At 44.0% G+C, this 15,564-nt stretch overlaps 1 protein-coding gene across 1 annotated transcript in view; it reads left to right on the forward strand.

Moving 5' to 3' along the window:
• The window catches only part of LOC117206616 (LIM domain only protein 3-like), a 70,714-nt gene extending 56,299 nt beyond the window's left edge, over positions 1–14,415 (forward strand). Inside the window, exons 5-6 of the mRNA XM_033446112.1 lie at positions 4,388–4,544; positions 12,405–14,415. Coding sequence (XP_033302003.1) covers positions 4,388–4,544; positions 12,405–12,563 — 316 coding nt within the window. The 3' untranslated portion in view covers positions 12,564–14,415. The remainder of the gene's footprint in view (positions 1–4,387; positions 4,545–12,404) is intronic.
• Positions 14,416–15,564: the final 1,149 nt, after the last annotated feature.

Here is a 15,564-nt window from a genome sequence, read left to right on the forward strand (position 1 = left end):
TACTTTATAGCTGAATACCCAAACGGAATATCAAATGAACCCTACATTGGTGGATTTCTATATTCGTTTTGGAAAATTTCACCAGAAAATTTCAGTAGAAAATTTCACTAGAAAATTTCATTAGAAAATTTCATTAATTTCATTCTTTAAAATTAACTACCAGTATTTTTCTTCGTTCGATAACGCGTTACGACATTCATCCTACTAATTAAAAAAAAAAAAAAAAAAAATCGTCCGCTGTATTCGAAGTCTTGAGCCCATCGGTTCGACGTCGATGGGATGCGTGACATGACGTAGGGCCCGTGAACATTTCCATGTCAACGTGCACCGTACGGTCGGACAATGAGTCGCGGATTCGAGACGTCGCGTTGTGTATTATCGAGTGGCATTCCGACGCGTCTCTGCAGCGACATTTAGATAGCGACGTCAACTGTCTACGGGGGTAAATCTGTCTTGGAAGCAAAGGCAGCGCACTTCCCCCAAGCGCCACAGCGACCAGCCCTCGCTACCGAACCGAGCGAATTCACTTCTGATCGAATTAGCGCGTCACAGTTCCCTGATACCCCGACAGTCTGAATTAATTAACAGGAGAACGCACTAGGTAAGCAGCCATTATCGAAATAAAGCGGTCAGATATGAGGTGGCATCGCGGGAAATAACCCGAAGGATCCGATGAATCGTCAATTTTTGCCTGTATAAATTTAAGGTGTTCTAGAAATCAAAAGAAATGAAAAGAGCGAGTTTCGAGTGCTAAAAATACGAGTACTGGCGAATGAAAGAACAGAGTATAGAATAGAGAAAGAGACGCGTGTCTGTGACTTTTGAACCATACTCTTAATCTCTTTTTAAGTTGTATTGTACATGAAAATTATTATTACATCTAGTTATTGTTATATCTAGTTATTATTTTACCTTTCGGCACCATAATAGAAATCCCAACGATATTTTGATAAAACTAGTTACGATGGTGGCAGGAATTCTTACTGTTTCTTAAACAGACAAGACTACCTAACGTCATATCGGGAGAACGTCTCGACGCGAAGGAACAGCGTCTTGACTCCATTAACTTCACACTTAGCAGCACCTTAGAAACCCTGGTGTCGGCGGAAGATCTGATTAGGGGTTCGAGTCTCTGCTAAACGCGTTAGTCTCGACTGTAGAACGTCGAAGAGGGAGGGGAGGTGGAGTGTACAGCTCCATCAGGTGCTAGAACGGTAGCTCTGCGAGAAGCCGCTGGGGTGGGACGTTTGGAGGCGGGGATGGTTGTCTCTCCATAGTTTGATGCAAATTGAGTAGGAGCACTGGCAACTACCAAGAATGTAGACCCTTTCTCTGGCTCTTCTCTGCCGCGTAGGGATTCCGCGATCAAGTACAAAATTTATTCTCTGCAACCACCTTCTCGCCAACGTTGCACCACCTCCCACCTCCTAGTCTCAGGTCTTGACTACCGCCGAAGTGTTGCCTTTTGGGGTTTCTCATCCTACTGCTTCGACAACTCGCTCTGTTTGCCGACGAATCTCGGGAGCTTCCTCTCGACTTAGCAACGTTAAAGTCGAAACGCGGGGAACGGTTAACTGTTTGCAAGACAACCCCTTCGCAATCATCTCGTTTTCTAGTTTTCCTATGCGTTGATAGATATCAGGAAAAAAATTTCGAAACGCTTGGCTTCTATTTCTAAAGCTCTATGAAAGAAAGCTGTATGAAACTGAACTTCTTTTCCGAACACGACGTTGCCTCGAAATGACATTACCGCGAACGAGAACGTTCCGACGCCATTTAACGTCACTAATGCTCGAAGCGTTTAACATTGCACAGACGTGTAACGCGTATCTAGTCAGAAAATCACAACACCATTACGCTACGATCTCGTTGCTTCCATCCTTCTTCCTTTCTGTAGCTTACCATCATCATCTCGCTCTAATGTTCCCTTTTTATGGCGCACGATTCGAAGCTGCCCCCGGGATCGATTTTACTTCGCACCATGGCACTTATCGTACCCCGTTACGGTGGAGCATTGCTTTTTATGGCGGTCCATGCTAGATGTTCCGATCGCTCTTCGCTTCTCTCGCTATTTTCTTTCCCTCCCGTAACCCTCTGCTCTACCCCACGCGTTCTTCCGCCTGTTTCCCTGTCTTCTCTCCTCTCGACCGTTCGGAATCGCGGAATTAAAAGAATGGAAAATCGAAGGGTGATCACCGTTCGCGATGTCAGTTACGGACGCGAACAGATGCTATCTCAATTCATTTTTGATGACGCTAAATCATCCTGCCTGCTATCGATCGCGTTACGTATCGGAAACCGCTCTACGTTTCTTCGACTGAATGCAAAGTAAAGATCGTTGCTAACTCTGTCGCCATTTCCACGGAATTTAATAGCATAACCTCGGATGACATCATCGAGCTCGAAAATATTTAGCCCGAGGCAACTTAAAAATACATATACATTTGTTGGCCATTACTGGCGTTACGATTGCCGGCCAGGCTCGTTTCGAATGCTGCAAATGCTCTGCATATTCGTGCAAGTGGCCCGGGGAGGTGCTGAAAAAAATCACGTCTGCATTTACATAAGCGCCGGTATAAACCACTCGACAGAAATCCCGACATAAAACTCAAACAGGATCCCAGCACGGGACAGCACATCCGTTGAATACGCAATGCCCGTATGTACACAATGTACTGTCCCTCCCCCCTCAAAAAAAAAATGCTTTTATTATTCACCACTGAGTTACGATACTAAGATACACCCCCTACGTTTACACCTACGAGAAGTTTACGCGTCTGAACGATGACTTCCCGTCATCTCCAGGCTTTGAGCTTTCAGCGACAATCGAATGGAAACAACGTACGGATATTACAATATGTTGGAACGTGAATGCATAAATACGGCATAATCGCGACGTCTATGGTTAATAATTTGTATATATATGTAACAAATTTTCTTTTTGCGAGTTATTTGGAATTTTAATCGTGTTTGTCAAGACGAGATTATAAAGGAATTTAATCGATTGTAGAACAATCTGTTCTATTTTCTATGTCTGAACGATAATATCTTTTATCTGTCTTTGATCACGCTCTCTTTTGTTTTGCGGTGTAACAATTTTTCGTTCTTCTCGTCCCGACAGCCATAAACGCGCGAACCGAGAGAAAATTGAAATACACGAAGATCACGCAGTGGACAAATCTTAAAATTCGTCGCAATAGTTTAGAAATGCCAACAATCGTATTTTACGATGTGAATGGAATAAAAACGCGAGGTAGATAACGGAATTAAATAATAAGGACAAGAGCGTTTCATTCTTGGAAGACAAATCGCGGAAACAGGCTCGTCATACCGCGGTCGATACGAAGTACGTATAACACTCTGAGAGCGATGTTCACGGCACCTGACGAGAATATCAAGGCGTCGCGGTATCCTGACAAAACGATTTTCGAGTCCCTCGTGGATCCTGTGAGGATCTATTGTGTTCGTTGGAAAGCAGCCACCCTTCGTGATCCTCGTTTTCCAAGGTTCTTTAGCATTTCCGGCGTATCGCCCTTTATGCGGACATCTAGAATTCCGCGCCCCGTTCTCTCGCGCGGTTACAGAAAAAATTGACTTTTAAGCCGGCAATAAAAAGGAAAAATGCGAAATCTTTGATTTTAGTAGCGCCTCTCCCACGCGTCTCTTACCGCCCGTCCGGCGACAGTTGGTCGATGCGTATAACCCTCGCGGCAACCTTATTTCTCTTATATCGCAAGCCAAGCACGTTCGTACTTCGCCACCATTTCGAAATCTGCGTTTCTGTATATAGCGTACATCGCGTAGGATCAGTAGAAAACACCATGGATTTCATTCGTTGAATTTTAAATCACAGTTACCTGCGCGTTATCAAAACTCAGTCGAATTATACATATAGATGTTCCGTGGTTTACAAGCTTTACAATGTGGATGCGTTAAAAATGAAACGGCCGTGGCGACAAAGTAAATGCTATTGGCGGATCGTTGGAAAAGACTTCGATTCCGGTATTCAACGTCTGCAAGGGGTGTGCAGGAAAGAAGGTTAGAGCAGAAATGGACTCGGCGGTAATCCAGGTACGACGTAGCGTCTGCGAATCGAGTGGAAATTTACATTTAAAGGACCTCGAAGACACTCTCGGAAGCTACGGGGTACCGGTGGCGTTTCGCTGCCTGTTTTTATTTTCTCGCAATTTCCTCGACGGAGCAGAACGGAAAACGGTCTTAAAAGGAATTAGCACGCTTTACTACTCCGCCTATCTCCGACAACTCTTAGCCGAAATTTCTTCAAACCTCTGCCATTTCCCAGCCTCGTCATACTAATCCGCGCTACTCTTACTACTTTAACGAAATGCCACTCCGTAAAAATAATTTCATTTTTCTCTGTTCCTAGATTCTGTATAGGCGACAAGTTCTTCTTGTGCGAGAACAAAATCCTGTGCGAGAGCGACTACGAGGAAAGACTGGTTTTTGCGAACATGGCGGTGCATCCGCCATCGACCGCGACTCTGGCGCACATCAAGAGACAAGTGATTCATCTTCAACCACAGGTAATTAAACGCTTTGAACATCGAGCATTCGATACTTTTCAAAAGCAGCGTCACGCGTAGCGATCATCGATTACGCTTAGTCCCGCGATCTACATAATCCTATGGAATACCAGTTGACATCCTTTGACAGCGATACCGCTATAAACGTGGTCGATATCCCTGTTCTGTCGCAAAATATGTATGCTGACCGTGCAAGCGTATCGCTTTCACCCGCGCGACGCTGTCCACGTCGCTGCTTCGAATCTGCCGGAGATTACGATGATCGGATGTTCTGGAAGGTTCAAAACTCCTTAAGACGTAACCCCTTAAGGTGGGTTAAAGTGGCAGGTCGCTCGTCCTGACCCTCTCGACAACAAAGGACTCCCTCGGGACTTCAGCTATGCTTTACCATCCCGCCATCATCTTACGAGTTAGGATATCGCGTGTCCTTATTAATTAAGCTCGTCCGTTAAGCAAGCCTCATCGCATACCGTAACTATCCATCCTCTTCACCGGGACTGGAACGTGCGAAAGAATTTACTCTTTGAATAAGGATTTGACAGCGTCTTAAGTGGAATTACCCAGCTGAAATTCGTTGAAGAACTCGTGCTGCCGTCGTCGCGAAAAATGTCCTCCGGAACGAAACACCAGCGAGTATTTTAAGCGCGTTGATCGACAAGAAATTGTACAGAATTTTTATCCGTAGAGTAGATTCTTCGATATATAAATACGCAAAGTTTTACCGTTTTCTATGGATAAAAGATAAAAGCAACGACTCTTCTTATCTCGATGATCATAGAGGGCTACTTTGCCTTGCAAGTTGGAATTTTAAGCACGTTGATGGATGAAATGAATTTACGAACAATGTCAGTCTACTCCTTCTTTTATAAATGAAAGATAAAATAGAAATTATTATTCCTTAGATAGCATAGAAAACTACTTTCCATCTACAAGTTATTTGGAATTTTAATTATGTTAATCAAGACGGGATCATAAAGGAATTTAAACGATCGTAGAAAAATCTATTCTATTTTCTATGTCTGAACGATAATATCTTTTATCTGTTAAATGCCTAAAGATATGGTTGTCTTCCGATAACCATGGCTACTTTCCAAGTTGGAATTATAAACTCGTCGTCTAGTTAAGCCGTTTGGGTTTCTTGATTATCTTAAGACAACAGTCGTGCTTCGAAACAGTACCTTAAGCCCTTACCGCGGACCTCCGCCTGTCTGACCCAAGGTGGATCCGATCTACTTAATCCGATCTCCGTCTTGCAAGGATGTTTACGTCCCTCTGCATGCTTGCGTCACGTACCATAATTTACCAAGTGCAATATTTACCGATCAACTATCGTCCGACTTGTCGTTATATCTCGTACAGGAGCCACGATCGACGACGTGAATCGGCACGATAATACGCACATTTCCTTTATAAAACTCGCATAACACGAGCTACGAGAAAAATAAACCCATTACGCTTGTAATCTTTTAATTAAAGATCCAGATTTCCTAAATTCTCTCTCCAAACTCGATCGTGTAAAATTACTAACCAAATTTTGATGGTTCAACGTTTTCATAATGAACATCCTGAAGAGTATAGAAGCATAGCGATACAAATCTACTACCACCGTAAATACCGCGCAATAATTATTTTAAAATTGTAAATTCTAAAATCAGATTACCAACATCAACGCTTTCCTTTGACAACTACTTCATTTTTAGTAAGCCCTGTCTTAATCCTGTCTATAGAAGAAACGATTCGCATAATTGCTGGAAAGTATCGTTAAGGAAGTTTCAAGACAAACTTTTAAGAGTGGTCGAAGAGGCTAGATTGCCGGTGCACACGCTCGAATTGTACGCATGCACAGAATAACGAGGTCCCCAAGCCGATGATATCAGACTCGGCAGCGTGTACTACTTATAATATGCAAATTTTCTCCCCTTAACCGTTCTGCCGGGGAACTACGTGTAATTCAGGGGTTGCTAACCCTTGCGACTCTATTTCTACACCACGTAAGTGTTCATGTTCTCGAGCGGTAGCCTACTACGCGCGTCCTTCGTTTCCGTATGCGTGGTTCGTTCCTCGTGCGTGAGTGTTTAGTTCAATTAATATCGGTTTGCACGTACGACTGGTGAGCCAAAGTGGCAGGGCGCTGTGGAATCCGCGTGTTGGACAGAAAAACCAACGGTGGCAAGGAAACGTCACAAGGGAAAGAGGAATTACGTGCGAAAGTAGAACTGCTCAACGATTGTTTCTCACGTACTGGAAAGAAACGTCGCGCGCGACGTTGAAACGCGTAAATCGCGGTGTCCCGATCGCACGGAACTGAATTTTTTTCTTTCTTTTAAGCGACACCTGAGACGAGTCTAGGGTCGGCAATGAACACGAACGTAGAAGAGAGGCAGCGTTGGGAAACCTGGAAGAAAGTAACGCCTGACGTAAAAGCGTCGCTGCATTCGTTACGCGATTTCTCAGGATCCTAGGATTTTTCGCGGATCGATGAGTCGGCTGTAATATCGATTTCATCCGAGGGTTTATGACTGAGGGTTATAAATGACCGATGCTGTGAAATAACGGTATGGCGGACTAATGCCAATAATCGACGCGGCATGCTAATGTAGTTTGCGCATCTATTACGTTAAGCCTGATGGATCTCTCTTGACATGTCGTTCCTGAAGCGTGAATACCTTCGATCGCAGAGAACACCCCGAAGGTGTCTGCCCCGGCGACATCGAGAGCCGTTCTATTTCCTCCGGTGAATGTCATTCTGACATTTAGCATCTGAATGGAAAAGACAATCGCCGAGACAGCTGGTCTCCGGCGTGAGTTTGACGCGGTAGATAATGTCAGGTAGCGAATCGTTTCGCCGCGCGTGTTTCTCATTAAGTGTCACGAATCAACGTGGCGCTAGTACGTTCAGATTGGAAACCAAGATTGTCATCGGCGATGCTAATTTTCCAGATTTACGCAGCTACAGATCGATTCGTTTTATTATCGTAATATCGATCGATGACGCGTCGTTACGGAGATGTTCTCAGAGGACGTTTCATTCGACTGTACAAAGATCGTGGGAACGGATTAGGCGGAAACGACGATCAACAGGAGTTAGGGAGGAAAGGATAGGATAATTCGACCCTTGGAACAGCCGGCTCGTTGGTGGAATTAAACGTCGCGACGGAATGCAAAGTGGTCGTGCTATCTCGACTTGACAAAATCAAGAGTAAAGAGGGGCAAAGAAGGAGGCGCTAAGATTCTTAAAAACCGCGAAGAGGGTGCGCATCCAGGCCATGGCAGCTGCCACCCTTAACGCTTCTCCTTAAGCCGTGGCTATGGGAATGGCGAAGTTACCTCGGCCGAAGGAGGTGGAAGGTAGTTTTTCTGATTGCCTGAGAACGGACAGCTGTCCCAATCTTTCTCAGCCGAGCACTCGGCAGCCTCATCGGCTCTTGTAAATAACGCCTGACCGTGCAGCGTTTACGAATAACTCGAGCGTGCCAGGCGATCCTAGGTAAACCGGTAATGGAGGCGAAAAAGGGAAAGGAGAATGGAAAAAAATACGACGGTCATCACCCTCGATAAATTCAATTACCATCGTCCCTCGAACAACCGCTGCTCCGTTTCTACTTCTCTCTCCACTCTCCGCCAAGTGGAAAGAAAACGTCTCGTTGAAAAGAAGCTCGCCGTTCATCTATCAAACGTGTCACGCGGCTCTTTAAACGCGTTTAGGAAAACCGTTCGAGAGGGGAGTTTCTAATCGATTCGAGATCGCTCGTCTTTTTAAGGCATCCCGGCTAACTTCGTTTCAACGGCGCGATATCCCTTTCCCACGGAGACAACTGTAACGCGTTTAAAAATTGGCGAGAAGTCTTATTTTGATCTAATTTTCCCCTCGAGACTCGAACGGAGAACGCGGGAACGTGGGAAAGGGATATGCCGCGAAGAGGTCGAGACGAAGAAAGAGAGAAGCCGAACGTAACGAGAAAGAGAGAGAAACCGAAGGGAAGGGAGTTGGAAACGATTATCTGAGTTTTAAAACAAACTCTCAAGTGTCTGCAAAGTCCTCTGCGAATCAGAGGGTCGAAGGGGGTGGAACTAGGGAACGGAGAAGGGGAACGATGGAGAAGGAGGTTGCGGAAGATAATATGCTAATGCCAAGACGGAGACTACATGGGAATTTAAGAGGATCAATGTGCAGTACGAGATTCGTACGGCGAATAAGGTATTACAACGTCTTCTATACTTCTTCCAGGCGATTAGACCCTCTAAAGTTCGCGGAACGTGCACGAGGAACCTGAATTAAATTAAACTTCCGAATATTCGTCATTCTTACTGTGCGTAAGTGTACCGAAGCATAATTCGCTGGGTGAAAACATTATCTACGAATCTACCGTAACGATAGAATTAATCTACTGTTATAATATGAATTCTTTTAAAATAATAACGAAGAAAATCGAGGGAACTCCTGTGAGACATCGGGCCCGTATACATATCGTTTTTGTTAACAAACGTATTATTAGATTCACGGTACTTGACTACATTTCACATAAAGCTTCCGCCTAGCCCTTTACACAATGCACGCGGAGAAAGCTCGCATGGGAAAGCCCAGCTTGCGAGCTTATGTGAGATTATGAGTTTAGTTACGAAACAACGGAACGCTACGTGGCCTCTACTCTCTTTTGTAACGATTATTACACGTAGCGCGTGGTCTTACCTGCGCGTTCACTTAACCGCGACAGAGAACTCAGCCATCGTCGAGTTTATTTAGACCGACAAAAATAGAACACGAGAGAGAATCGTAAAATATCAGTGGAGACGTTTTTACCGCCTAATAATGCAATTACACCTATGATAATATAATTTCACGTTCTAATAATAACGACGAACACGCTTCCTGTTAATCGAGAATCGCTAAGCGTGACTCTGTATTTCACGAATAACTCTGGAAATCCCAAATGATGAAGCACATTAAGGAAATCCTACGCGATATAATAATCCCTGGTAAAATAGCGAGGTTCACGGCATTCTGTTCTAAATGATCCTCCTTCGATAAACGACGTGGCTAATTCTCATCTCGTGCTTCGGGCGGTGGATAGCCGGGCAAGGATCGTGGTACCGGAGCGGCGAATGGTGTAGAGGGTGGCGCTAATTTTTGCGCTTAAGAAAAGCAGCACTGTGGAGGAACTAGCTTGCACCTGGCTGTTTCCCAGCCGCGGGAGATCAACGGACAAATGACACGCGATTCTCGTAGCTCCCGGTAACCACCGACAACCCCCCGATGCTCCGCATTTACCGTCAGTTACAAACTGCCTTCACCTTCTCTCGTCGAGTCGCGATTAATGTCTTATTCGTGGCCGAGGCGTAAAGATACGTTTACGCTGGCGTAGGAAATTTCGCAATGGAGTTAATAAAAATAAATTGCCTACTGTCTGGTGTACTGAATTGAAAGAAAAGCACGTGAAGGATTTGAAACGACGAATGTATTAAAAATGGAACGAGTTAAGGGAAACATTAAGCTTAAGTGGTTGTGGATCTAAAAGATTCCAGACCTATTAAAGCAGAGTCAGATAACGTTCGACTTATGATCCGAGTGGAAACTCGATTTTACCTTCGAAAGAATCATCTACGTTCGTAGAACTTTGCAGTTGAAGGTTTAAGTTGAAGAATCTTAGAATTCCAAACGAATCTCGGTCCTCTTTGAACTTGAATATCTCCGCGAGACATGCAGATCGGACAACGGATTCTACGAGTTCGGGATTCACTCACAAGTCTATATTTCGAATGTTCAGGATGATTTTCACCGACTCCTATAAATCTAGCGTCTAGAAAACCGAATTTCATTAGGTTACGATGATTTCTATTGAATCATATAGATCTGTTGTATCAGAATCTACAAATCTAAAGCACCGAAATCTAAACGTCGAAACCGTATTTTTCACGAGACGGTGTCTGAGATGAAATTACCTTCGAACTTTGTCGCCGAATGTAAAGAATGTAAATTATTTTTAACGAAACCTACGCTCGAATGACTTCATCTTACTAGAGTACATATTAGTCTGTGCCAACAATCTGTATCTGTGTAAACGATTCGCAGAGCGCGTGCCGTTTGATTACAAAGACGGCAGTAAATCCACGGGACAGTAATTCCTTCTCTGGCAATTGTAGATAAAACTTGAATAAGTCATAGACTTAATTTAACCCGTGGTACCGACCAACAGCGGTCCGGAGCCTTCCACGGAGATTTCTTAATTACGTGCGGGCTTCTGGCCGGGATGGGGTGAAAAGAAACAGAGCAAAAGGCGAGGAGGAAAAGAGATAAAATGGAAGGGCGTTTGTATCGAGAAGAGAGGAAGAAAGACGATGGTCCCTCGTCGGCTCGCGAAAAGCTAAAAAGGGTTTCCCGTTGCGGCAAGAAGATTTAGAAATTCTTCCAGAGGAGAAAGTCGCCCTTGCAACGGCGATAAAGCATTTCTTCAGCGGTGCTTTGTCATTTTTATCATAATTATTTACGGGTTAATTACTCGCTCCCGTTGGGGCTGTGCGAATTTTTCTCCGTCAGTTGCACCTTAGATTTTCCAATTAAAAACGCCGTACATATTTCAACTTTCCTTTTAAAGCGTATATCGTATTCGAAAGAATTACTAACGAGCCTTTATTTTTCTTTCCCTAACGCGCCCCCTAACTGTTCAGCCACTTTGTGGACACGAAAGTTCACGCGCATGAGGGAAATCATGAGAATGGCAGGTTCGTTCATCGTGCGAAAGTTAGCATGATCAACTCGCGAAGTAAAATCATGGTAAGGGTGGATCTCGTCAGTAAGGGCTGTGCCGCACGGTCTGCCGAATTTTAAGCCTGTATAATTTAACACCTTTGCCGGCGAAACTAAGAGAAACTGATGGCGAAGGGAACAGCGGAGCTAGAAATACCAAGTTTGAAGTTTTCAACGCCACTTATCTATCCTAGCGGCATCTCTTGTTCCCCGTGGTACCCTCTACTTACTACTTCCACGAGCACTTCTTTCTCCCTTTCCCCCTCCTTCGTCGTCGTTCCGGTGGATATGGCTTGCAGATAGAGACGGCTAAAGACCGAGACAAGTGGCGCGGAGAAAGAGAAAGAACAGAAACGAAAGAGAGGATATCGAGAGGGAAAAGATAGGAGGGACGAGTGGAAACGCCCAAGTTGAGTTGCTCCGTCTGAACTGAGATACAAGTTCGTTCTTCTGGCCTTTTGTTTTTGGAGTAGAACCGTAGAGACGGCGGAGCAGGAACAAGAACACCGTGTCTAAAACGAATTCGTTAGTGGCATCAACCCCTTTCACTGCGCGAATACCTTCCCTTCTTTCGAGTTTTAAGTCTCTGTCGTGAATAATTGCTCGAATCAGATTAAGGCGTTGCCCGGTCGATTGATTGCTAATGTAATTACAAGGCAACCAGTTTCTATCCACCTTTACGCTATCGTAGATTCGTCGATTTAACAAAGCTTCGAAGCTGTCCTCTTCTGCAAAAAGATTTTAACGCCAGGACTAGAGCGGTCAAACGACGAATAACATAATTTTTCATATTCGTCTTATTACAATGGCGAATGTTTGGACGTTTGAACGATGTTTCGTAAAATTAAATTTCTCGTTGATTATATGTAAATGAAGCTAGTTCTTTTTTCTGTATCGTGGATTTTTTCAGGTATCGGATGATATCTACTATGTTGATTTCTTTCGGACAAATTTTATACTTTAACAGTCGTCGATAAATCTAATGTTAACGTATAATATTGCAATTATCCTTCAGAATGCTTCCGACCAGTATTCTACCTTTAAATTAATCCACACCGCGTGGAATCGTCGCAATTTTTGAACACGTTATAACTTTGACGATTTCTGTCTTTCAGATCATGTCTCCGGGAGGCCCGCAGAGACAAGTAAACGGAGAGACGACCCATAACCACAATGGATACGCAGCGCCAGCGAGCTCGAGCGCCCATAACATCCTAACCTCCATGAATAATTTAAACGGTATCAATGCACAAGCACCTTACGATACCAAATGACAAACGAAGTAAGCGCCGACGTATCGATCGTATCACAAATGCGTTGCCAAATTCGTTTAACGACACGGACGTCTTCTATCATCATTGCCGCTATCGTAGTAACACTCGGAATGTTCGCTCGTTACTGGAGTCTCAAAAGTCTGCTTACACGTTCGAGATTCGTTATTAAACAACAGCCAAGAGTGGTCGTCGTTCTAACGACCAATAGACGAACATCCGTAAAATCACGCATAGACAAAATGTTAAACACTTTCGCAATAGCAACTTCTATTTCTCTAAAATCTACTAGATGGTACTCTAATAAATAGATGCCTGTTACATCATAATTTCTAACGAATTTCAATGGATCTTGAAGTCAAGTTCATCCAGAGAAACAACGTGCTGATCTTAAATTCGCGTTTGAAGTTATCAAGTTAAGACGTATTTTATATCATGGCGTAGCAGGTGACCAGACTCTGAAGACTGTACGAGTCGACATGAGTGAAATCATTGGTGCTGTTTAGAAGTTTAATTGCTCGAATTTCGCAGGCTAAGGTAGAATATAAAAATCAACAGGAAGGACGAAGTGGCCAGCGAACAGAAGAGCAAGGGAGAAAAAGGGGTTGAAGCAGGATGAGGTTAGAACGCGCGAGGAAACAATGCGGGTAAACCAAATGCTCAGGGGTGATCAAAGTTTGGCTGTTCTTGTAGTCGACTTTGCTGTCCGTTGCGGGTAACGCCGGTAAATCTAGCTTTACCGGACTACCGGACCAACGAACTACCGGAGGTAGAACTGGAGGAATAGCCAAACGGAGTGAAATTGGTGAGCGAGGTTGGCTTGGCAGATCGGATCGGTAGCTCCGGCTTCGCCATCCAAACCAGCCAGAACCAACCTCGCCACCCCCCTTGGGGCTCATACGTTAGGGGTGACTTAAGCATTGTTTCAACTTCGAATCTCCCGGTAGAGGGCCAGATTGATGTCGCGAACTTTTCCGTTGCCTTATTTGCGAGTCAGATAACGAGGCTGAGTTATGCCGAAAGTTCTCTCTTTCTCTCGGATTGGCCGGGGCCGCTATCAGAAACGAGCAGACCGGCCGAAGAAAATGTTTTATTTCCTTGATGCCATACGCTGCGGAGATTTGTCGGTGGCACGCCTCCGGAAAAGAGTTTCACGATCGCTCGAACGATAATAGGCTTACGTCTGTCGGATACGATAATTTTTACGGGAAACGAACAGTTTTCCATTTCCAATGAGAAAACAGATACGACTGCGATTTCTTTCGTGTTCGATCTCTTTCTTATCGACGGTTACGTACTTTATCGCGTGTCACGATGAAAATACTCGCGAGCGAGCGAGCCTATGATCGTTCTATCGTTTTTATCGAATTTTTCTATCGGAACGTTTTGTTTTGTATTTTGTAAGCATAACGAATACTTCCACGATACTCTACGATTTTACGAGTACGCGCGTAGTTCCTAACGCTAAGCGTCTCTGGGACGAAAAATGAAACGTAACGATCAGTAAAAAGGAAAAACCCATATCGTCTCGTACGACTACTAACCGATTGTCTAACCAAATTAACTCGTATAGATTACGATTAGCAGTGACTGTGGTAGGCGATCTCTAGTCACACTATCGTTACCTACATCATCGAGTATGTTCCCTTGACGTACATTGTATCCAAGCAGCTTGTCTAACGGGAGAAAAAAAAACACCTAGTCCATTTCGTCTTAAACGCTATGTACGATGCATGTAAAATCTTTGACCGAGAATACGTAAGGAAGTGTGTACGTTCGCTAGTATAGATATGTTTTGTATCATAGTTCTATCATAGAAATATTAATTAAAATAAAATTACTGTTTCGATGTTAACCGTGTCGTTCTATACAATACCTGCCTAACCTCCCTAACATATAGCAAAGAAATGACGAAAACGCGAACGTCTATGATATTGATTTCGTAACTTTAAAGTCAATTCTTCGTAATATCTTCGCATCCCCGTTACTGTCCCGAGATTTTCCCTGCGTTTCTCGCATCCTTCGCGCTTCCTCTGAATTATTTAAGGGCACTACGTGATTGGCCGACAAATCCGATATACCTCAATAATTTACCAATCATACGCAGTCCTTTGTGTTTTATACGCCACGTTGCGAATAAATCGCATTGCGTATTCAGGAGAGCGAGATCCAACTCTATTCGACTGTGAGCGCGAACCCTCGCTGTATTCGCCTCGAGAACAAAAAAAGAAAAAAAAAACGGAAGAGAAGCGATGGTCTAGGATATGAGAGATCGAAAAGGGAGCAATTTTTAAGGAACCGCTCGAGGTTTGCCGAATGTGTCAATAATATCGAGATGGTAGAAAATTTGAAGCACGAGCTAGTACGGAGCTTAAAATAATTTCCTCTTTCTTTCTCAACACAATTTTTCGCGCAAATAGAAATTTCTCGATTCGACCGAGAAAATAACGCGATTTCGGTCGTAAAACACAGTCTGATTTCGTCAGAAGAACGGCTTATCTGGAATCGAACGACTGCGGCAAGTAAACTAAGCTGGAAACGAGTGGTGGAGAGAGAGCGGGCATTCGATGTAAATTGGCAATTTTTCCTGTGCGACCTACGGTAATCATTGGCAATTAGACCGACGGACTACCGATAAATGTTATTTATGGCCGCGATTATCCGCGGCGCACCTAGCTGCCCGAAGGTTCGTCTAACTATAAAACCTTGCTCGCGGCCGTCTAATTGGTCGACGATTATTCCTGTTTGTACAAAATGTCCGTACAAGCGCCACTTTACTTCGCCACAAATACAGGCGAAACTTTCTGATGAATCGCGTGTACCGATTTAATGCACGCGAATCACGGATACCAGCAAACAACTTAACCGAATTCGGTTGTATCGCTTAATTAGTACAACGTCCCGATTATATTTGTTTTAATGTATACAGAAAATCGAAAGATCAATATATTAAATCAAAGGATATAATTGTCAAATTGCAATCAAATACAGCGGTCACCAAAGG

Source organism: Bombus bifarius, unplaced genomic scaffold, assembly GCF_011952205.1.
Source record: "Bombus bifarius isolate JDL3187 unplaced genomic scaffold, Bbif_JDL3187 scf7180000008008, whole genome shotgun sequence".
Classification (NCBI taxonomy): Eukaryota; Metazoa; Arthropoda; class Insecta; order Hymenoptera; family Apidae; genus Bombus; species Bombus bifarius.